General features: G+C 39.0%; 1 protein-coding gene across 11 annotated transcripts; it reads right to left on the minus strand.

The window, feature by feature from the left end:
* Positions 1-6452: 6452 nt before the first annotated feature.
* Positions 6453-23808, minus strand: FBXO30 (F-box protein 30). Of its 11 annotated transcripts, XM_090135553.1 has the most exons (5): positions 23643-23756; positions 23016-23089; positions 19144-19250; positions 10637-12719; positions 6453-9437 (listed from the first exon to the last, which is right to left on the minus strand). In XM_090135553.1, exons 4-5 carry the CDS (start codon positions 12701-12703, stop codon positions 9234-9236), a joined length of 2271 nt encoding a protein of 756 aa, XP_089991679.1. In that variant the 5' UTR covers positions 12704-12719; positions 19144-19250; positions 23016-23089; positions 23643-23756; the 3' UTR covers positions 6453-9233. The 11 variants fall into 11 exon arrangements, with proteins under 11 accessions (XP_089991679.1, XP_031468162.1, XP_089991680.1 ...); XM_031612302.2 differs by lacking the exon at positions 23016-23089 and having other exon boundaries at positions 23643-23774; XM_090135554.1 differs by lacking the exon at positions 19144-19250.
* Between the last annotated feature and the right edge of the window lie 692 nt (positions 23809-24500).

The raw sequence follows: 24500 nt of genomic DNA on the forward strand, positions 1-24500 counted from the left end.
ACTGTGTTTCCAACAAGTGATTATGCTCATGAGAGGCATCTTTAATATTTGCATGTTGATATGCATGTTTCCTTAGTAACCATCTACAGATGGTTGGTACTTGTTGGTATTTATCTACCATTTGGCTGTGGGGTGCAACTAAACAGTTTGGCAATGTTACCAATCTCAATACTTGGAAAAAAAATCAAGTGTGTTGGACTGTGTGGCCAGTTGAATAATCCATGCTACAGAAGGCACCATAGATGAGGTGGCAATTGCAGACTTAACCACACTCATACACACCAGCCATCTGTAGGAGAATGTGAACATTTTTTTTTATTCTAAAAACATCTGTACTGAACAAGCTCGAGCCTTATGTCTTTTCAGGCTTAATACTGCAAAAGCTGAGCCTAGTGGTGTTTGCCTGGCAAAATAGCTGAGTCAAGGTGGGGCTTTCTATTGGAACAGCTGAATTAAAATTATCTTCTAATGCTCCTCATTTTTGTATTCTTTAAGGAGAGAGCACAGGTCAGTATTTGTATCATCCTGTTCTTCACTGTCTCTTTAGGAAAACTTAAACTAATTTGTCTTACCACATGAAGTTCTCTGATACATTTAAAACACTAAGCCTTAGAAGGTGGGTGTTTCTTTCCTCTTATTTAAAACATGTAAAATGCAGAACACTGGCTGCCAGTGCCTTCACTTATCAGTAGAAAAGATTGAAAGTGACTCTAGGAAAAGCATTCAGCTTTAGAACGCTAAAGATAGACTTCAATTATTAGAGACAACAGATAAAACAGTACCCTCTATTGATTTTATCAGCACATAAGGGATTGAGCCTTTAGAAGGATACCTTTTATTTTCTATTTTTTACCCCATATCTGGGGTATATGAAAATACAACTAATTGCTATTTTAAAAGCTATTAAGAAATAGTGTTTTACATATGTAATTCAGGCTAAGATGGCTTCAAATTGGGAGTCTCATTGGGGACAGATAGTGGGATATTTTTTAGAACAGTGCAAGGAAATGGACAAAAATAAAGGGAACAACAAAAATAAATGGTTCATTTTTCTGGACTATGTAGGCTTGTAGAGGTGCTAAGTGTTTCTCTACTGAGCTCTTTGCAGAGAAATATGGTTTTCACTCAAGTCAATGTATAATCAACTAAAAACTTTAAGTGGTTAATGAAATTTCAGCTACTAATTTGGGTATTAAATACATCTACTTGAACACTGCAAATCTTTGCTTTTCACAAACATTTGCAAGTACAACAGCTTCTTATTTAGGGACAGGTCATCAAGCAGAGAAGTATAAAGAGAAAGCTACTGCACTGTTACTTGGCAGCTTACTAGAGTGATGGATGAATTGCATATTATCACCTACAAGAGCTCATTTCAGAACTACAACTTTATGCTAGGACTGGCAACAGCTAGTCTGACCTGGTTTAGAACACTTCGAAAACTGCATGGAAATCAATGGAATCCACTCATTTCTCCTATTTTCTGTAAATTTACAAATAGCATCACCATATGCCAGAACATGAAAATGTACAGCACAAGTATTCCCACTGCTAACAATCTAAAGCCTTCTGAGACCAAAATACTAAAAAATCTGTTGAAAGTTTTGTTTACATAACAAATCCAGCTGGCATCATTTTTCACTCAAGTACTTCAAAGTTAGATAAACAAGTTGCTGGCATTCTTTCCCAAGTAAACAAGTTCTATTTAGATTTCTGTCCATGCTGCTGGTGAACAATTATTTTTGTCTTACATTTAATGTTCTGTATTTATTAATACGTGCTTTGCTATAGCATATCTTTGTTCAAACACTACCACCTGCATAAATTCAAGGAAACAGAAACTGACAAACATCTGATATATTGATCAAACTAAGCATAGAATGCACTCACACAAATGTCATACCTTTAGAATTTCACTTCATTTTAATGCGATTACATCCATGTGGTCTGCAGGGAGCAATAAAATAATGAAGTTCTTTGTCCCCTCACCCAAGTTGTACTATGGATGAACTTGTCAGAACGTCCACTTACAACACAACAGCAAGTTTACAGATCATTTTAATAATTGGCTTTGAAAAAAAAATACTGACCTATTGTTAATCTCACTTACACTTATGTAAAAATCAACAACAATAGAACAGCATTTAATGCCACAGAGAGAATTAGAAATGACAAAACTACTGGGGTATTTGCCTATGGTATTTGAGTGCATTTGTCTATGGTGGGATTGCTGATGTCATGGGCAAGATTTTGGCTCCTAGCACATCCTGCTGCAATTCCTCAATCATATTATTGTGGAGTAAATGTGTCATTAGCTGAAGTTGTATGTGGTCACACAGGTCTGTTATCATGGGTGATTCCCCAGGTAACAGCATACAACTGGTAATGTTCTCTGTATTTTCTCCAGTCTTTCCCCAGGTTAATTTTAGCCTGATCTCAACTCCAAATCATTACCTACATGGATGCAAGCAGTCACTCTAACCTGGTGTACTGTATCAAACTTTGAAGAAAAAACATGCTCATGTAACCTTAATGTAACCACCATTAGGTATGTAAGTAGCACAACACATTTCAGGTGGTCATTTGTTAACTTTTTCCTGATCTCTGCTAGGTCACAACTAACACAGTCTACTCAAACCCTTTGTGTGTTGATCACAGTAACTACCGTAATTAACACTAAGTTCATCCAACTGCTGTCTGGATGACATTTAAGGCAGAAATGCCTTAAAATTCAAAGAGAATATTCACAAGGCAGGCTGCGCCCTAAGTCCCTCTAGAGTAGGGATTCAGAAATATATTTTAATGAGAGCACATCTGTAGTCACAGCAATTTACCATTTATCTTGACTAATTGACAAAGAATAATATTTCATGTAATTTGAAGATGGACGTGGTCAGGCCCTTCCTCCTCACATGTAGCAGGGGTAACACTCATCTGTCTCCTGAGTAATTGGACATTGTAGTCTCATATATGATACAAACTAACAACAGTAAACCTTGCATCTCATTTTTCCAAGCCCTTGTATGTCCCTTCCAAATCCAAGTGGAAATAGGAAGATGTCTACAAGGCTGCTTCTTGCATTTTTTCTTTGCTTCTCTTTCCCTCAGCTGCCACACAGTGTAACTTCTTCAGCCTTTCCTAAATGTGTTTTCACAAAAGAACCGCCAGCTTTGCTGCCAGGCTGAGCTTTGGCCAGCAGGAGATGAATTGCAGAACCAGCTGGGACCAATTATCTGGAATGGAGCAGCCCCATCTCTTCTCAGAGGCCACCATTGCTGCTTCCTCATTATAAACAGTTGCCACAATCACAGTACAGTTCTGTTCAAGGTAAAACATGCCTTCATGTCTTATACCCCAAAGATGGAAAGCCTCAAGCTCAGATACACATAGCTCAGGGTGAATTAGGCAGAAATCTCCTGATTTCAGCTGCAGTATAACAGAATCCGAGGGAGAAACATTTACTGTGGAAAGATAGGATACCATGCAAAAAAAAAAAGATCAACCAGAAAGGCTGAATTTTCTAAAATCATAGCCTTCAAAAAGACTTGTTAGCTTCAATAGAGAGAAGCAGATGGCCTTTGACTCAAAAACAAAACAAAACAAAACAAAGCCCTCCCAGTGATGAGACCAGATCAGATTAAACTGGTGATAAGAAACATCCTACTCACCACGTGCACAGTGAGACCCCATATGAAATTCTTCTCACTGTAGAAGTAAAGCCACCTTGCTTAGACAGTTACCCACTCATCCCTTCCCTCACACTTGAAACACACAATGAAGTGTCTACTGACAGCTGAGGCTCATAAACAGCTGCCACTGTACATAACAGCCATGTTTTTACCTTAGCCAAGGTTCAAATCTCATTGACGCATTACTTCTCATCTGCTGCCAAGGCCTCCAGAATTATATATTGAACATAACAATGTAATCACAATACAAAAAAAGTACACAATATTCAAACAATTACACAGTACATAACTGTCAAACTCTAACACTTCTGAGCAAAGTCCAATGTATATTAATGTCAGGCCCTTGACTGCACCTTTGCTAACTGGTCGTGTAATCAGATTAGCTTTGTTCTGCTGCCTACCCCTTTGCTGTGCTGCTCATGTGAAAGTACTAATAAATCTCAATTTTCATGTTGCTAGTAAAATTTTCTCCATTTAGCTACAATAAACTTGAAAACAGGCCCTTTTTTACATGCTTGAAAATGTAACTTAGAGGGAAAAAAGCAAATATTAAAAAGCATGTATTAGAATCTAGTTTTTGTATTCCACGGTAACATTTTAACATTGTAAAGTACTCAGTTCAATACTACTTCACGACACTGTCAAACTGAAATAATGTTCTATCATATACATTTCATATTCATTTTATAATTTTAAAGAAATGTCACCCTAGTTTTGGATAAAACTGAACACCAGAATAACTAAAATATCAGTAAGACAGAAATCACATTTTTCTGATTAATTTTACAAATCTAGCGTTAATGTGAAACATACCTCAGGGAATGCTAGTTGTTTTGTTTACTTGTGGGTTTTTTTGTGTGTTTTCCTCCTGTATTTTGCAATTAAAGTCACACATGCCCATTTTGCAGACATTTTTCTACCACCTAGGTCTGTTATTAGTCTGCATATCTACCAGTACATGTTGCTGAATTTGGTTTGTCAAAATAACAGAGGTGTGGACTCCTGCTGTCACATACTGTAATGCATCTGATGATGACTAAAGATGTTTTCTAGACTGTCACTCTACTAGAAGTTATTAGCAAGTGACAGGTATTAGACTCTTCATTTTGCTCCTTCCATACCCTAACACATCTTCATGCCTCTTTTCTGTGAAAGGCTGATGAAAGCATGCATCAAATTCCCCATATCAGAAGGATTTTATTGTCCTATTACTCTTAAGAATTACTGCCTCTGACAACACCAGCAGGTAGAACCTACACCAAATAAATATCTATATTCAGTAGAGAGAACAGCATTCAACATAGCTAATACTTAATTGGGGAATACAGGTAGCACTTGAAGACAGCTTATAACTAAAGTGTAGTATAGAGTTAGAGTAGCAGCATGGTAATTCCTGTTATAATAGAAAGACTGATAAGTCATTAGCAGAAACAGCTGCAGAATGTACAAGCCTGAAACTGCACTCTCAGAAACAGAAGAGGAATCTTCTATGCTGGAAATGGATGCCATTAGTATGTTGACCCCAATTCCCCATTCAGTTTTCTTCTCTAGTTTGGATTTCTACAATATTCACCACACGCACAACAGCTATGCTAAGAAAACTCCAAACTGTCTCAAATTACATGCCATGACTTGATTATAAACACTAGCTGAATGTAGTATTCTCTCCATGCTCTTAACAACCATTGCACTTTGTTCATTAGATGATCAAAAATGCCTGAACAGCCCTTTTGACTGTAAACATTTGAATCACCTTTCTGTTAATACAGCAAGCATCAAAATTTCCATTTCCATTAAATCTTTGTTTGGTTAGGTTAGTTTACCATGTAAGACCCTATCAAGACAGTTTTAGTAAGGACATTTAAAAACTAGTAGAGGGCGAATCTCCTGGAATACTTGAGACATCAAAGAAAGTAAAGCAAGACAAAAATGATTTCCTTACATAGCAGTATGCCTGAATACGCTTATGGAGAGGAAAATACAGAAGGCTAAACACAGCACCTTGGGTACACTTGTACAAAAAATAAAATAGCCCCAAATATGTAATGGTGGTTGAAAAAATTGTGAGCCACAGCACATTACTGAGCACAGCTCAGATTCATTTATTAAGTTATCAGAGTTATGTAGTATAGGTACATTTTTATTTTTTAATATTGTCAGTTTATTCATGCTAGCAAACTGCAGGGCCAACAATCAATTCCTGGACAGTGTCTTCCACTCCCACCCTAATGATTCTGTAACTTCTCCGAGGTTTTGTTTTGTGTTATGCCATTCTACAAACAATCAGAACTACAACTATTCTCTAAAAGCACTCTAGATTTTTTGCTCCTGGACTACTTCAAGCAAGAGCTTTCTACAGAAGAAGTCTAAATGAAACAATGCACTGAAAATGTTCTTTGCAAAGAAGTATTGTAAAACTCTATAATCTTCATCAGGTAATCTTTCTGACTTACTATTCAGAAAAAAGCCTGCAGGTACAGCAACAGTCAGTGCTATATAGTTGAATCTTTAATTGCAGAAGAAAATCTAATAGACTAAAGCAATAGTAACAGGCCTATAGTCTAAAAAGAAATGACTGATCTTCAACGTGAAATGGATGTATATTAATTCCTTGCAAATCATGCAATGTTTAAATATTTGTAAATAGATTCCTTAATGTAATTTGATTTTTCAAGTATTTAGTGAAATCCTACAGGCAGACATTGAGCACCATATCTGAAGACTGAAACGTTGGTGGAAAGCTTTCAAATACAAGAGTCATACTAAAAGAGAAACTCCAAAAGTTTTATTAGGATTTTAACAGACATTGCAAAAAAAATATTGCATAATGATTGAAAACATATTTTAAACAAAGTAGCAACATGGTATCAAGTAAAAGAAAGACTGGAACAGCTGTCTATGTATGCTGTAAGGAAGATGTACCAGGAAAGGGATACAGCGTTTTTAAAATTCAGGGGCAAATGTGAACAAGCCACATTTTGATAGACTGACTATACACCATAGATGTTTTATGAACTGCATAGCAGTGTTAAAAAAAAAAAAAAAAAAAAAAGGAGTTTTATCCTAGCTATATTGTATTCCTGCATTTGCAGCAGTTTACAAGGCAGAGATTTTGTTTACAACATTGATAATTTTAATAGCTCTGGATTCTCGTAAAAAATAAAACTAATTTAACAAAAAAAAAAAAAGCCTGTATCTACATTTGAAAACAAAAGTGCATGAATTGAGAAATGTGTTATTTCTTAAGAAGAACACTGAGTACTTAAAAAGTTCATTTTAATAAATCAACAACAGATAGTTTAGATGTAGATCTGCACTGTGCTACAAGTGAGATTCTACCAACACCAGCTCCTAGAAGTGGATACCCCCTTTTCCTAAGGAACGAAGATACATGCCTGCCTACCATTGCTTATCAGGGTTTTGGGTAGTTACAAAGAATGCCAAGTACCAAAACCACCACACTGCTGACCAAGACAGATGTTTTAAAGTAGATTTTGCCATAAACTTGACCATAAGCTCCTCAGCAGTCAGGATCCTTCCAGTCACAACTACTTTTAAACACTGGGAGAGCAGAAGCAAGGAGCCATTAGAGCTAAAAGATAAGAATTGATTAAAGTCTCTCTCCTGCCTTGTACTGAAGAATTTGTGGGTAAGTAAGCACTTCAACAACCCTGTTCTCTTAGGGCATTGTTTTTATTTTGTATTGTTATTTATTTATATTTAATTCCTACCTAAAACCCAGCTGGTCAGATCTGTACATAAGATTCTCCTTCTCCTTTTCTTATTTTCCTTTCCACAGAACTGTGGTAACAGTTAAGAATTACTGCAAATACTGTTGACTCCTCTGGTAGGTTTACTCAATTCCTCCCTTCAACGAAAAAAAAGAAGTGTGGAAAGAGAACTCGTAGCTTCAGGATCCAGGCAGTGTTTCTGTTTGAGCTCTTGTAATTTAAACTCATGGCACTAAGAGAATAGATTCAATTTTTTTTTTTTTTTTTCTTCCTGGGCACCCTTAGCATTCTGGATTGAAAAAGGCAGAAGGCAGTGAATGTTTAGCTGGATCAGACCCAGAATGGGAAATGCACAGATACCAAAGTTGTGGACTGCAGCCAGACTAGCCATAAACAACTGTCCAGTACAGAATTTACAAGTAATAAATTTAGACATTTTTGTAAACATCTCCTCCTTACTAATCTCTTTTTTTTTTCCTATAATGGAAATACGTACTGTATTTCTTTGTTCTAAACTCTGGTCTGTTTCTGTTTTAGCTTTGTGGCACAGTTGCTAAGTGCAACAAGCTAGAGACACCAACATTAATACAAACAAATTGGAAAGTCAGTTCAAGTAATTACTGTTTTGCTATACCAGGGCATTTTTCATAGCATGTATTCCCTATTCACAAATACCTTGCAAGATCTTTTATTATGGAAGACTGGATACAAGCTGGAGTTGTTCATTTAACAGATGTGGTTGAATAGACATTTCTGATATGCTTTATGCAATTAACAAATCATGTCTCATCTTATGAAGATGATACATTTGATATACATACCAGTAATTTAAAATGCTCCTCAAAAAAAAAAAAAAAGCAGCATTTTTCTAGACAAATTAACAGAAAAGGAGACAATACATCTCACAATACCATAAAACAAGAAAAGCCCTTTCATTAGCTGCATTATAAGTTCATAAATGTTCATCACATACTTTGAATTTCTGACTGCTCAAGCAATTTAACCCTCAGCCAATTGCAGGACAAGGAGAAACATTTTATATCAGATGTCATTGTAGGTGCGAGAATAAAAACTAGCATTCCATGTTTTTAGCTCCAAAAGCTTTGCTCCCGTGAGTGATGTAGCTGTTAATAGCTCAGAAGAAAAGTAATCATTTTTGACATGTCAAAATAAAGTTGTACTAAAAATTAAGCTGCTGTAAATCTGAGCTCACTTAGATCGTTCCTTAAAGAAATTTTAAAAAGCTTATCCTAGGTCACCTGTTAATTAGGAAAAGCAGTAGAACACTGATTTCATAACTAAAGATGTGCTTCAAAGCTGAGTGTTTGAGATATTTACCATGACGTTTTGAATTCTTCCTCATCTTTCAAATATTCGGATTATAATTTGTTAAGAAAAATAGACCAAATGCAGAAAATGCACTTGGTCAGCATTTTGTCTCAGTACGATTCAGTGTTTCCCATCTAAATGTGCATACCATTTAGAGGCCATTTGAAATGTCTTCAGTCAACAGCAACATGGGCACCAATGAATTTAAAAAAAACACACCTCAGGATTCCTTTTTTAAATTACATAAGTTAGATAAAACTACCCTGTCCAGCAAGTTCCAAATTTTTCAAACGTTAAGGCAACTTTCATTACTTTCCAGCTAAACAGTATTATAAAAAATAAATGTCACTTCAAACCTTATATACACAGTGACAGAGTAGATTTAGCTAGAAAGTATCTTTAGTACATTAATAAAGTGTCACATAATATTACCGAGGTTATATCAGGTGCTTGAGTGTATGTGCAATTGGAGTGGCTGCAATATTTAAAGTACAGGTTTCAAAACAGAACGCAGTGAACGTCCTTCTTTAGTGAGTTCTCGTGTTACACACATACATGGCAGTGGAACAGCCTCTTCTCTTCTCTCTACAGCATTATAGCTACATTTCTTCAGGTGATCAGCCATGCTTACGATGTCAGCAAACTTCCACTCATTCACAGTACAGAAGGCTGTACTGAACCGCCAAACCTGGAAAACAAGTTGTACACAGGTTCAAAATGTTTCAAGATATCTGAACTCAGGAGATTAAATGTTTGCGCTATATTTTCAAGACATGTTTTGGATCTATAAAAATCAGTATGATAAAACTGAGGATAGACAGTTTGAGATTACACCAGTTAGCTCTGAACAGTGGAAAGAAAGACGAACAATAGTTTTTAGCTTTCAGCTGTGGGGTGACCTCATTGCAGCCTTTCAATACCTAAAGGGAGCCTACAAACAGGAGGGGAATCAACCCTTTGAAAGGGTAGATAACAGCAGGACAAGGGGAAATGGTTTGAAGTTGAGGGAGGGAAGATTTAGGTTGGATGTCAGGGGGAAGTTCTTTACAGAGAAAGTGGCGAGGTGCTAGAACAGGCTGCCCAGAGAGGTTGTGGATGTAAGTGTTCAAGGCCAGATTGGATGGGGCCCTGGGCAGCCTGGTCTAGTATTAAATGGGGAGGCTGGTGGCCCTGCATGTGGCAGGGGGGTTGGAGATTCATGATCCTTGAGGTCCCTTCCAAGCTGGGCTATTCTATGATTCTATGACAGTGTGTGCCCACAAAATAGGTGCTATCAGAAGTTAAATGATAAAGTGCTGCATAATTATCTGTACTGGTCATGATTGGTAACTTCATTAGAAAATTATCCATTTGTGAAATGATCAGCTTACACAGTTCCAAACGATTGCTTTGGATACTCTGCACTTTGGAGGGTGGGAAGAATTGAGAAACAATTTACAAAGGTCACTTGAAGGTTTTAAAAACAATTTACATACTTAAGGTACCCTATCATAACTACAAATAAGACCTGAACAGTTGAACAAAAAGCAAAATTACTTAAAAAAGAATAAATGCAAGAGATGTAAACGCTATAGGCAACTTTCCCATTTTTATGGAATATTTAAATACTAAAGAAAATAATGAGCTAAAAGCTAAAACCTAGAGTTTTCCCAAGATTTTAAAATGTTTATTTACACCATATAAAAATGGGCAGACTACTTCTTGAAGTATGTGGAAAACTGAACTAACCTGCTAGCCATTTTTGCTAATTATTCTGTATGATAATCTGTTTCTTGAAGGTATGTTATATCAAAAAACCAGTAATAATATTAGATCAGGAAAAACAGTAATAGAAAAGCAGAGATGACCAAATTCATACTTTCCCTTTTACCACCAAAAATAACATACCTTTTCTTTTATTTGCCAAGAAGAACTTCCATCTGGGTACTTCCTCTTCTCCCAAAGCAGTATCACCATTCCACGTGCTTGAAGCAAGCTTCCACACACATCTCTCATTAAACGTGACACTCTTGAAAGTTGACATAAACTAAAGCCATCTAGAAAACTAGCAATGTGTTGCAAAACCTCAAAAGGTAAACTACTCAAATGGTCATTGTGTAGTCCAATTAAGCAGCTTTTTGCTGGTTCTACTAATACTGTAGATATACTAGGCTGAACACCAAATGACCGTAAGTGGCGGTCATGAATAATTTTTGCCCCTTGTGTTGAAGGACAAAACCTTCGCTGAGAATATGTACACCCATAATATGCCAAGGGACACCTCTGCTCCATCCAGCCATTAAGGCCAGCATGAATATCACCATGCACATTCTTAAAATGAGAAGAAAATTCATTCCTCCTAAATAACTGTCCACAAACAAATGTAAACATTGAACGCTGTTTTGTTTGGTATCTAGCCACATATTCCAATACCAAATCCAGTCCAAGGGTCTGAAATGGACTTGGATTTGAAAGCTGTGGGTTGGCATGATCACACGCAGATGCTGAGGCTATTTCCCCCACCATCGTATTTGTGGCCAATATAGCTGACGGGAGAGAAAACGTTTGGGTCCCAAAGTCAACACGATACACATCGACAGTGCGACTTTCTGATATTCCCCTACCTCCAGGAGAGTCTCCTAGGCAAAACAACAGAGCTGCAGTGATTAGATCAATTCCCTGAAGACCCATAGGATCTTCTGTTATCTCCAAATCTGATGTATCAACAGCTTTGTCTTCTTTTGGTGCTGACCAAAGGAATTTGTATGATCGATGCCGCATAATTGAAAACACATCTACATTTCTCAGTCTTTCCTGCTCCACTTGCCTCTCTAAAATTTCCTCTTCATTAGTATTATGGGGAAGCAGCATGTGGTTAACATTGCCATTAACTAAGTGATCAGATGGTATTACTTCTTTAAGTTGTGATGTTACAGGGAAGAAGCTGCAAGACTGTAATGCTTCATCATCATGAGACGCAGTACATTCACCATTTGCTACACTGGATGATTTTGAATTAGATACACCAAGATCTTCATTCTGGTCCAACACCTTTGAACACTCATTTTCTACATGAAAACCATTACACAAGAGTGAGGAGTTATTAAGGTTTAGATTTAAGTCATGATTTTGTATTGCATCATAACAAATATCACTAGAGCCATTTTGTTCCATTTGTGAATTTTGATGCAGGCTATCAAAGTTAATTCCCCCAACTGCTCCAATATTTTCTTCATTTGGATATTCACAATCAGGCTTACTATCCTGAATAATGCCATTAGAAACTTGTTCCTTAATCTCAGTATCTTCTTTCATCTCCTGTGGTGAAGTGCAAAGCCTTGAGTTTAACATACTTATGTCCCTAGTAGCAGTGTTCAGGATATCCAGAGCAGCAGCTAAACTCCTTGTTGTTTCTACAGTAGCTTGATAAAGTGCTCCATAGGACTCTTCATCTACAGGTATCAAACCATTGGAGCACACTGTATCTGGAGCATTTGTTTTGACAGATGTTTGTTCTCTGGATTCTGACATTTGATCAGCTGCTTTTGACATCATAGTTGCTACCTTAAGTGACTCTAGTAACATGCGCTGGTCTTGAAGGGCCAAAGCCATGTCTAGCTGCTCCACTTCATCAACATCTTTACTCAGATTTTCGTAAGATTTCCGGTCTGCATAACTGACAGGCCATCTGTTCCACTCCATGGTGCAACATACCACACTTGCAGGACAAACTTCCAGATGATCAGCAATTTTATTACGGGCTACTACGAAGGGACATCCAAAGCCACTGTTCAAACAAGGCACTCTTTCAAGTGGACATAAAATGCGATGTTCCTCAGCTTTACATGAGTGAAAAACTGCTCCACAAACCAGTGGACAGCCTATCAAATCGCATGAAATGCCAGGTTCTGGTCTGGTCATACAACGACGGCTGACACAGTTCACACAGTGCAAATGTTGTTGATGTTCCTCCATGACTGTAAATCCAATTCTGAAAGAAGAGAAGGGAGACAAAACAACAGAGAATATTAATTCAATACTGTTAATGTTTACTAACAGTTATTTGCATTTTTGCATCCTCCATACGTATGAAGAAATGTATATTAAAGCAACACAAACTGATCAGTAGTCAAGTAGGTGAAATTTTACCTCAAGCAAAAAACTTCACCCAAAAATTAAATATACACGTATGCATCAGAATACATGCACAAACTGTCACCAGATATTAAATGTGTAACTTAGATAAAAACACTGAATAATCTTCTCTCAGGAAGAGCTCTTTTTCCCTGCCCATTCCAAATAGATGACTCAATTAAAACCAAAGCATCATCATCAACTACCATTTATTACCTAAAATCATAAACCATACAACTTACAGAGAAAGGAGACAAAATAAAGGAAGCCAGACTTATCCTCATCTGTACTAAACATCCATTTCTCTAAACAAAGTTGCCTGAGCTACTTGCTACCAATTAAGCTTCCAACACCTTCATGCAGTTCTCTTTAAGGCAACCTGCAACCCTCAGCATTCATCTCAACCTCCTTTTGTGCCTCCACACACACTTCTGACAGAGAGCAGTCCTTTGTAACAGCTCTTCACTCTTACTAATTTCACCTGTAGTTCCTCTTCCATTTTTAAATTTTTGCATAAATGTACTTAAATGCATAGTATAATTGCTAATTTCTTTTATTTCACTGAAAACTTTCATATTAAAACTATACTACCCAAAACAGCCCCACTGATACATCTTCAGTTCAACCCACAAAAGGTAATTTATTTAATCCATTCTACCACTCATCCTATTTACAATACCAGCAGTTCAAAGCGTGGAGGTAACATGGCAACTCTATATAACTAGGACAAACAGCAATAAAAACCCAAACAGAACTGATTGCATAATCTATTTCAACACACTGACATACACAAACCCAATCCTCTGCTGTGCTAACTGGAAAAAAGTAATAATTAAAAAAAGTTAAACTTGGCATCTTTGTATCATACTTCCAGAAGCTCTGGAACTACTTACCAATTTGAGTGCAGGCCTACATAAATGACCAAACCCTCCCACATGCTCCAAAAAACTCCCCTGCAGAAGTGATACCACTAGGATTACAGTTCAGAGATACCAGAGAGTGACTAACACAGAGCCAGACCTCAAAATACATTGCTCAGTTCCATCTTCTCCTTACTCCCTAAGCTCCAAATAAAGTTTGTTTGTTGATGTTGTCTTTTTGTTTTTGTTTTGTTTCATTTTAATAAAAATAAAATGCTTGCAGAATGTAGGATTAATAGAACAGAAATGGTTCCTTACTTTTTTTTTTTTTCTACTGGCTGAAAAATGGGCTCAGTAAACACTTCAGTTTTAATTCATTAAAACTTCTTAAATGAAAAGTACTCTAAAAATAAGAATGATGAGTATTATTCCTTTTGTTCAAACTGAAGAGGAAACAAAACAGCTTTTCAGACACTCCACTTTAAATTATTTAAAGCATTTAAATAGAGTTCTGTCCAACTTCACTCAGCTGTATTCTTTTAATACTTTGAAATTCATGCCAACTTGAAGTACCAATCAGTTCTCATCCCTCCATCCCTCGTAATTTGGATAACTCAAATATTTTAGCCACCCACTCTCCCCGAACACTTCTAACAAAGAAGCATATGTGCTACACTTAGCAGGCAAAACACAGCTGAATTTTCCCCACTGTACCTTTGTATTTATATATTGAGTAATAAGTTTTTCCATCAAATGCATCAGTCACTGAACTCTGTGACTAACTGACTGCTGAACATTTCAGCAAAACTTTCTGGCACACAACATGCTTTAACCTTACATATCAAAACTGATGGCATCTAACAGAAAGATCTTAAAAATGTTCAGCAAAGAATCAAACAGGGAATATTAGTGGACAAAGAATGCAATTTTATTTGCAGTTCTTTCACTAAAGCTCTCCTCTTAAGTAATTCCTGTCAAATACAACAGTCTACCTGTTGATAGACCAAAACAACCTTGGAGTTTTGCATCAGTACTAAAACCAAACTCCAGGTTTCCTGGAGTCAATCAGAGAGCAGAGATCTGAAGGAACCTCTTGGATTACGTGCTTATTTTAAAGCACTTGACACACAATGGAAACAGCCTTGAAAAAGAACAATGTTAGTTGATAATGAAAAAGACTTCATAGGGCCCAGTCCTCCATACATCTAAACACAGCCTGGCTCCCATCAAACAGTCTGGTAGCAGCAAGGCTTAATTCAATCAGTAACCCACAGAATTACATTTTAAAATAAATGAATGTTTACCTACTTTGCAGAAAGCTGTGCCCCTGGCTCACTTTAAGAATCAAGCTGTTTCTAGACCAGGCAGCAGGTTTGTTAGCTGGAGCACAGAGCTATGCTAGCACTGCTGTCTTGCTTCTAGGCCAAAGCTGGCTTACATTCAGGCTGCTCAGAATGCAGTCAACCAGAGCTCATGTTTGCCTGCACCATTTGTGTAGACATACCCTAAATTAGTCAAGTACCATTAAATACTACCTTTAAATAGCCCATGTGAGCTTGCACAGAAGTACATTCTATTAAAACAGTAAAGCATCCTCCTCCCTAGCACGCTATCTTGGTCTTTACAAGTCAGATTGTGAAACCTGAGTGGTGTGATTATACTAGCTTTTCTCAAGCTTCAAGGCTCCTTCCACACAAGCTAACCCTTACCAAAACCTAATGATCTCATAGAAACAAATGAGACTTTGAAGTGCGAAGGAAACAGAACCTGGTAAAAAACATTAAATACTACTAACAGTTTATGAAGACCACATCAGATCCTAAAATATCATATGCTACCAACAGGTAGATGCTAATTCTGATAGCAGATGTTTCCAGCTGTTATTACTTTTTAATAAAGAAGCAGTTATGCAAGTGAACAACTAAATAGCTGAAAATATCTCTCTCAGTACCTGTAAATTAGAATTTTATTGACACCTACAATAGGTATTAAATTTTTTTCCTATTAAAATTCAAATCCTGTGGCTCTATGAGCAATACATGATTTAAAAGCTATTTGGACATCAGTAGAGCATCAGCATGACTTTCGCTACAATTCTGCACAAGCCTTAACTTCATAGCACCTGCTGCAGAACTGCTTGTGAACCACGAAACTTAATAGCTCCTTGATTCACCGATTAAGTGTATCCACACACAAATCATTTTCCTTTGAAGTTCCACAAATGAGGTACTGCTGGTACTACACAGAGAGCATGAGCCACCACCTTCTTCCCAAACACTATTTGATGAAGAAAAAACTGTTAGGTAAAGGATAAAGAAAAATTATTGCTCAATGCAGCAAACTCTGAAGCTGTGCTATCGATTACTCTGATAGACAAAAGTGAAGACCCACACCACTGCTGACCAAAAGAAAAACAGCTGTCATTAAAACATATGCAAATAACATTTACAGTGTTTGTACCCCATTGTGTTCCTTGTCACAATTTGGTGAGAAGACAAAATATCCAATCAGTGACTACAGCAAGAAGGAACAGCTGTCTTTTTCTGATAGCATAGTGTCAGCAACTAGGTTCAGTTCATATGAGATGCTTAAGTACACGCACTTGACTGTTACTAGCAGAGAAACCTAAAAATACATCCAGTTCCAATGAGGTGACCACTGGTCTCAGAATTTGTGCAATCACTTGATGTTATTGTACATACTATACAGTCAGCTGACCAAATCAGCCAGAGCATGCTTTGAAAATCTGTCATAATTAAAAGGATTAAAATTCCAGCTGCTGCAGCCACATGATTTTCAGTTGCTGTTGTAACACAAACATTAAAATAGCATAACAGGAGTTTTGAACAGTCACTGCACAGTAGTTCAGCTGAAGTAAGAGCTCTATCTCCTACACCACAAAGTGTAAGTGTACTTAGTTTTAACAAAGCTGCAATCTGCTTACTTACTCCCCTCTACATGAACTCTTTGATCCAAACAAGAAGGAAATCACTGGAATTACTACCACTGCTGAAACCTCCATTACTCAGATGCTTTCTATTCAACAAACCTATAAAAGCTCAACTCTCTTCAAGACTCTTCCCTCTATCAAATTTGATTAAATAGGCCAACAGGTTCTTAAATTACTGGTTCGAGGAAGTAGAAGAACAGAGATACACAAGCAGTACTACAGGTTTAAGCTCCCAGGAGCATCCAAAACCACCCACAAGCAACCAGATGTACGCAAACAAGGCACCACAGTATTCCTGAAACTTCCATCTTTTAACCAGCTCCATGGCTAAGATTAGATAGCAAGAAGAAGAAATAGAGCAATATAAGAACGTTTTAGAAAATTCTGCCAAAAATAGAATGGGTAGTACTACAGAAAACAACAGAACAAACTATCTTCTTTTTCTACATCCTCCCATGCGTGGGAGGGTATCATTAATCTTGACTAGAAAAGCTGCTGAAAACAAATTTCATAGTCTTCTAGAGGATAAGCTGTTCTTGTCACAGCTGTCTTCCACAAGTATAACACCCTTCTTACTTACAATATTTGTGAATATTTGTGTTATGCATGTTATGCTCACTTTTTGTTGGTGGTATTACTTTTTTTTTGTGTGGAAGTTTCATGTGGTTGGTTGGTTTGGGGATTTATTGATTTTTGTTGTTGTTGCTTAGTGTGTGTTTTTCTAATTTATCAGTTTTCAAATGACAGGTGGATAACATGAACTGGAGGTTTGGTCTTCTGACACCATTCCAATAGGGGGAATGACAGGTATCACCACTAGCTGCCATCCCAGCTTGAGGCAAGCAAAAAAAAGGCAACTCTACTCATCAAACTCTGCTCACCAAGACTCAATAAAGACGAAGGTTAAACAGCCTCATTCCGAGGCTTCTTCAAAACCAATGCAGCCTTTGTCCCCCCACATTAGGGAGCAGGTCACCTTAAATCCTACTTAATTTTTTGTCTCTCTACAGCATTGAGAAGACAGGAAATAGAAAATAAAGATATAGAGGAAATAGGAAATACAGATTTTAATCTGATGCTGCACTAATTTCCAGCTCCTTATTCAAGTGATGAATTCTGAAGTGCAACACTCAACGTTACAAACTCCTAGATCCTTATGTGGAGTAACATTATGAAGAAGTGACCAATTTACACATTATGTACTTCAGCTGCACAGGCAATAGAGTAGTAATATATAGCCATCTTATAGCATTCTACATATGAGGCAATATGCATTTCTTTAAATACAGCTTTCCTAGTTCCAAAGAGAAGTTCTTGACAGGGATTTTAGGAAGCCTTATTTCTTCAAATTGGCTTATATCAGAGAGACTTCAACAAAGTAAAGTCCTTTCAGATGCCACACTTAAAACCTCAACTCTATACAAGCGACTCTTTTCCCCCCATTTCTCAGAGTTCATCAAGACAACCCCAGCTTCTGTTACAACTTGGTGCATCACAGTTATCAATCCAAATACTCTGAACGTAGTTTTAATAAGTTTTCCCAGAATACCAAAGACAACAGCACCATTCCTGGCTGATAGTGAGTGCACATGTTGGATATGTGAGATTAAGCCTGGATTATTTCATAATCAGTGAATACAGAACAAGAAGCTTCAATTGACTAAAGCCCAAACTACTACACAAGTAGTATGCTGCTTTCACTATTACCAGCAGAGGCTACAGCAATTTACAAGTAACACATAAAAGAGGCAGAAAATGATCAGGCTCAAAACATGGCTTCTTACTGCAAGGGAAAACACAAGCATACATTCTTCTGCAAAATTCTGCTTTTATCAGTGATATAGCACAAAGGATAAATCAAAAACCTCATTACGTATTAAATGTTTCACAAAGCATAATTTAAAGTTATCCATCTACTTAAAAAATACAAAGCAAATCAGAAATTTCTAACCACAGCAAAATAGCGAGCATTGGAATTTGAAAAAAAAAGAAGAATTCTTCTGTGTCTATCTCCACAAAACATCCATCCTATTACACAAGCTGACCTGTATTTTGCATTCTTTTGGGTAACACTTTAGGAGTTCCTTTTTCCCCAGTGGTAGAACATCTTCCTCCCATTCACAGAATTCACTGAGATATTTCCTTTCAAGTCACTGCAGATGAAAAAATAGAACCAAATGCAAAACAAAACACTTCTTTTGACTGAAGCAGACACTCACTATGCCCTGTGTATCTGGACTGCTTCAATTTTACAACAGAACACCTTCTCTATTGCTATCAAGCTCCAAGAAAGAAAAAAACCAAACTACCAGGTTTTCCTTAGAGTACTTTTGTGACAGATTTGCCATGCATTCTTCTTGACACATTCCCCAAAGAAGAAACCTGAAGGCCTAAACGTGCATTTTGCCACAGGACAATCACACCAGGAACAGCTATGCTTGCTGCATGGCTCAGGCACAAAAGCACTCTACCTGTTGAGATGGTGACAGGGCAGACTCAGCTAGAGAGCCAGCAGATTTCATGTGTAAAGCACTTCTGAACTTGAGCTCAGTGTGACTCCTTTTGATTGCTGCAGACTCTGCAAGAGACAAGATCAGAAACAAGGTTTGATTTCTGGGGTACAGATTGCTTTCCTTACGTACAATCCTCTGAAAAGGTTGTTTGGTTATGCTACCTGTAGCTACAAATGGTTAAATATTATTGCATTTTTCAGGGAAAAATAAACAGGTCTTTAATAGACTTGACAACTGCAATGTCATTCTAGTTTACTGCTAGCTGTTAGTCACACTACATGGTTACTTCAATTTAAGGCTAGAAAAGACTACTCTTCAAAGTTATTATTATAACCTGCTTCACCTTATTCTCTGGTTTGGCTCACCAGGAATCTTGCAGGAAAAATACGCATGAAACTTGAATTAAAGACTGCAACAGTTGGAGAACTAAAAAAACATTTCAAGTTTGATTATTTTATAAACTGCCTTTTATTCTAGTTAAAATTTGTCCAGCTTCAATCTTCAGACTTAAAAACTTATTAAACGGTTGCTTAATATGAATTAGTTCTTTACTAAACAGGCTTCTTCTATGTGTTCATATACAAGCAATTATTAAAAACTTAACAGTGAAGGAGAAGAGGTTATATATCTGAATAAACAACGTCATGCTCAGATATCAACTCACAAATCTTACAGAAAACCAGAAATGAAAATAAACCATCCTCAGAAATCAAAACCATAATTACTGCTAAAATGTAATGCTTCCTTCATTGCAGCTGGTAGTCGTACGTCCAAAAGAAACCAAATTCTTATTCTTCTCCTTACATAATATTTTAATTCATACATGTTGCTGCAGAATACCTGTCCTTATATTTACAGAGATCAGGCCAAAAATCTTGTTACTATACCACTTCAGGTCTTACTACACAAGTTGAACCAGTTCCCATATCAGTGTAAAAAAGCAACTGCAAAATGGAACATGAACACAACTGCTATCTAAAACCAAAACACAGATGTAGTGTTCTCTGCACATATAAGGGTATTTTACTATTAAAACATATATCCCTGCTAGTAGCACAGAGCCTGATCACTTTATAAGAAAAGCAGTTAGCACACAAAACTGTTAATGTTCCACCTACCTCCTCCCCACTGCATCAGATAATAGTGAAACACAAAGACTGTTCTAAAATAATTTGAAATTTTTAAAGTAGATGAGAGAGAGTAGGAAAACAAGATCAGAAATGATGTTAGGAATTTCAACTTACTCCATTTTCAGGTATTTGGCTTTCCCCTCCCCTTCCTATACTACTTGGTTTTAAAAGCAATATCCAGTTTCAAAGAAACAAAAACCAACCAACCAACCACCTCAACAAACAAACAAGCAGCAGCAGAAACCCCCCACCATTTTCTAAACAGAACAAAACCTATCTCAAACAGCCCATGGCATGAAGCTGGGAATTTATCTCCTGCTGAACATGTTATTCACTGATCTTTCAATGCTTGTAACTCAAATCTAGAACTGGAAAACATACAGGTTTGTGGACATACAAGTCATCAATTTCTGAGCTCTAATATAATTTAAACCGTCCTTCCCAAATGTCAGTGGGCACAAAGCTATTACTTTTTCCACACACTCCAGCTGAACATTCCCATCCAAATACATTCCATGGCCGATGAGAATAGTGACTCAGCTAAAAGTAGTTTTTGGAAGAGCATTACAGTTATGAAAATAAAGAACTCCTGAAAAGATCCTATTTGCAAAAACCTGGCATTCCAACAAAATTTCTCTATCCCACTGGATTTTTGGAGAACTGCAGTTCATGCTAGAGATGCTGCTAAGTAAACAAATATGAAGCTTAACTTCCAAAAACAACCACCATGTTACCCATCTCCTGGCACCTATGTGAAGAGGTCCAACCCAGGTATCACTACATAAAAGTCACTGAACCAACAACATAAGTTCAACACGGAATGCTGTAACCACACAAATTGAGAGTTTATCTCATTGAGCCTCTCGTTCTCATGACTTAAGTTTAAACCTATCAGGTTTTCATCATGGTTTCACATTAAGAGCTTAGAGATCAGTGTTTGACATTTGGTCAACAGTGCAGTCTGCTCAATTAGATGTCCTACAGGCTGTAAAGGTTTGCATGGTATTTCACATTCAGATGGCATTAACAGATTTTAATGAAATGAAAAAAAAGGCACAGCGGGTGTCATCCCAAAAAACATTTAAAACAGCAGCTTACAAAGTAAGTCAGCATCTAGAGCTCCCTTGCAATTTCAATTTCCTTGGTCTGTTTTATACCACAAGATTTTATAGTCCACACTGAAAAACAGTGTCTAGACACTTGAAAAAGCTTACGTAGATTTCCCCATAATCCTCACTCAATTTTAAACTCTCACTTTAAAGCTGCCCTTTCAGGAATATTCAACCACTGAACAATCAAGCTGTCTCACTGACACAAACTCAACTCATCTCTACTCTTACTGTTCAGATAAGGAAACTGAAAGAGAATCATCACCAGTACAAATCATCATAAGATATGTGATTCCCAATGCTCATCCCTGTACTGCTGGATCCCATTGCCAGAAGCAAAGAGCATTTGCTTCATTTGAGATGGAACTCACCAAAGGAACGTGTTCATCAATAAGAAGGAAATTATGTTGTGTTGGTTTTCTTTCAGTTCAGTTGAACACAAAAGCACATGTTTGTTACGATGCTGAAATCCCCAGCAGCTGCAGAAGAGCACTCAGACTGACATCCCTATGCTGTCACAGCCACGTGCTTAAAATAAGTACTGGGAAAAGCCCTTCAGGACATAGGTTAAAAAAAAAATGGGTTGCCTATGAACATTCAGAAATGTTGCCAAGAAACTTTCCAACCAGGTACTGCTAGTTAGGCTTATCACTCATTAAACTTCTATCATCAAAGTAAGAGGCAAATTACAAAGTTAATTGAGTAAACCAATAATTCAGTTCCAAAGAGAAAGAACATCCAAAAGTACAGCAAAGATGCTGCTTTTGCTTAGACTTTGCCCATTTTGCTAGGACTCTCCTATTCTCTAACACCTTCCAACCTGAGACAGAAGCCCTGCAAGAAGTCTCAGTTTGCAATACAACTTCAATTCACCCTGTGAATCTATTTCTTTTCCGAGTACAGCTGGATCAGTACTGAAAAAATACTCAAAGCCATTTAGATGGAAACAGAGCAGAAGACAGACTAAAGTTGCCAGTGTATTTCTTTGCTTACTTTGCTTGGCAACCAAAGAGCTTAACAATATTTTTTGCACTTGTAGAAGAGAAGTGTTGAGAGAGAGACCACAGAAAAGCATCGCTAACATTCTCATCACCACACATCACAGGGGATACATGAGCCTTAAGCCTCCAAATCACAGCACAAGGTGTATGACATGCATCAGATGGCAGCAGCTGCACAGGGAAAGGATTTGAGCACCAAAAGTGTTCTTCAGAAAAGGAAAAAAAAAAAAAAAAAGAAAGTGGAGGGAGATCTCCTTCCTCAAGCAGTGGCAGAAGCAAAGCGATGCTGTACTTACAGCAGTACAGGCCCAGTTTAGGACCAGCACGCTCACACACACACACACTGATTCTGGCACAATAACAACACAATCAGCAAAAGGGAAGCAAGGATTATGAAAAGCTCCTCGGCCAAACCTGCGCAGAACTTTACAGAACAAAAGAAAGCCCTCTCTCCGGCCCACGGGATTTCTCCCTAGGGATTTCAAACAGCGGCAGCGCTGCAACTTGTGAAAGCGCGGCTGCAGCCCCGTTTCGGTGTGCGTGCCTCAAACAAGCCCCTGTCACAGCCCGACACGCGGCCGATCACCGACCTGCGGGGTCACACGAGTGCAGCTACGCAGCCTTCCTCGCCTTTACGTGGCAGACAGAAGCTTCCAGCACAGGCCTACAACCCGTTAACAAAAGGAACGGACACAGACAAAAATTCTGAGAAAGCGCAACCTCTTGCATAATCCGAGCACGGCGACCGGGAACCCGCGGGGATTACGGACGGCTTTCGGCAATACCTCTGGATTACTGCCGCTCTTCCCTTCTCACACCCGCAGACCTCAGCGGGCAGCCCCGGCCCTGCCCCGTCCGTGCCGGTGGCGGTGCAGGCGGCAGGGCTCGCTGCGCTCCGGGCGGCGGCAGGGCCGAGCGGGGGGAGGGGGGCGGGGCGGGCACCCTACAAGGCCCGTTCCCACCGGCACAGGGCGGGGAGGAGGGGACACGGGCGCAGCGCCCCCCGCGCCGCCTAAGAGGGGCCGCGGCCGGCACCGCCCCCGCGCCGGCCGGGCGCTGTCAGGGACCCCGGCACCCCACCCCACCCCCCGCCCCGCCGCCGTTTGTTTACCCCCGGGCTGCCAGGCGGTCACCGCCAGCCGGCCGGCAGGCAGGCAGGCAGAGGGACGCGGCCCCGCTGAGAACGCAGGCCTCGGCCGCAGACAGCCGCGGCTCACCCGTCGCCGTCGCTCAGCAGGGAGCGGAGGAGGAGAAGGGCCGCGTCGCCGCGCCTCGCCCTTTCCCCGCCGGGATCTCGCCGAGTGCCGGGCTCACGCGCGGCCTCGCTGCCGGCCGCGCCCCCAACGGCCGCGCGCGCGAGGCGGGCGGGCACGCGCGAAGAGACGGCTCCTGCCCGGCTATGGAGGGGCGTGGCCACGGGGCAGGGCGAAATGCCCGGATGTCGCGTGCTTTCCCTGCGCTCCCCCCCTCATTCCTCCCCCTCCCCACTGATGCACACCCAAGGCGCATGCGCGGCGGTGGCAGTGGTCCAGTCTGCGTCTCTGAGAACCCCGCTGAACAAAACGGTTTTTTGGGGCTTTTTTTTTTTTTTTTTTTCTTAGAAACCTGGCCTGGCTCCCGGCCAGTCCTGCCTGGGCCGCGGTTATTTTGTCAGGATGAACACGTCGAGCTTTGAGTGCATACAGCGCTGCTTCTGCTGTGAGGAGAGCGGCTACGTTTTAGCCGAGCGTTTGAAGGAGCATAGTAACAAAAGCATATTTCATAGTCAAGGGAAATACAGATTCAGGGTACCAGTTTATTGACCTGTGGATGCCCCATCCCTGGAGGCATTCAAGGCCAGACTGGATGTGGCTCTGGGCAGCCTGGTCTGGTGGTTGGCAGCCCTGCACATAGCAGGGGGGTTGAATCTAGATGATCACTGTGGTCCTTTTCAACCCAGGCCATTCGTTGATGCTATGATTCTATTACTTTAGTATGGGAGCAAGTAAAAGACGTGAAAGTTGCAAGTTTAAACATTTAGAATCCTTGGAACTTTTTACCTCTACTTAATCTAGAAATAAGAGAGCATGAAAGAA

The sequence above is a fragment of the Phasianus colchicus genome, chromosome 2 (assembly GCF_987193195.1).
Source record: "Phasianus colchicus chromosome 2, bPhaCol1.hap1.1, whole genome shotgun sequence".
Lineage (NCBI taxonomy): Eukaryota > Metazoa > Chordata > Aves > Galliformes > Phasianidae > Phasianus > Phasianus colchicus.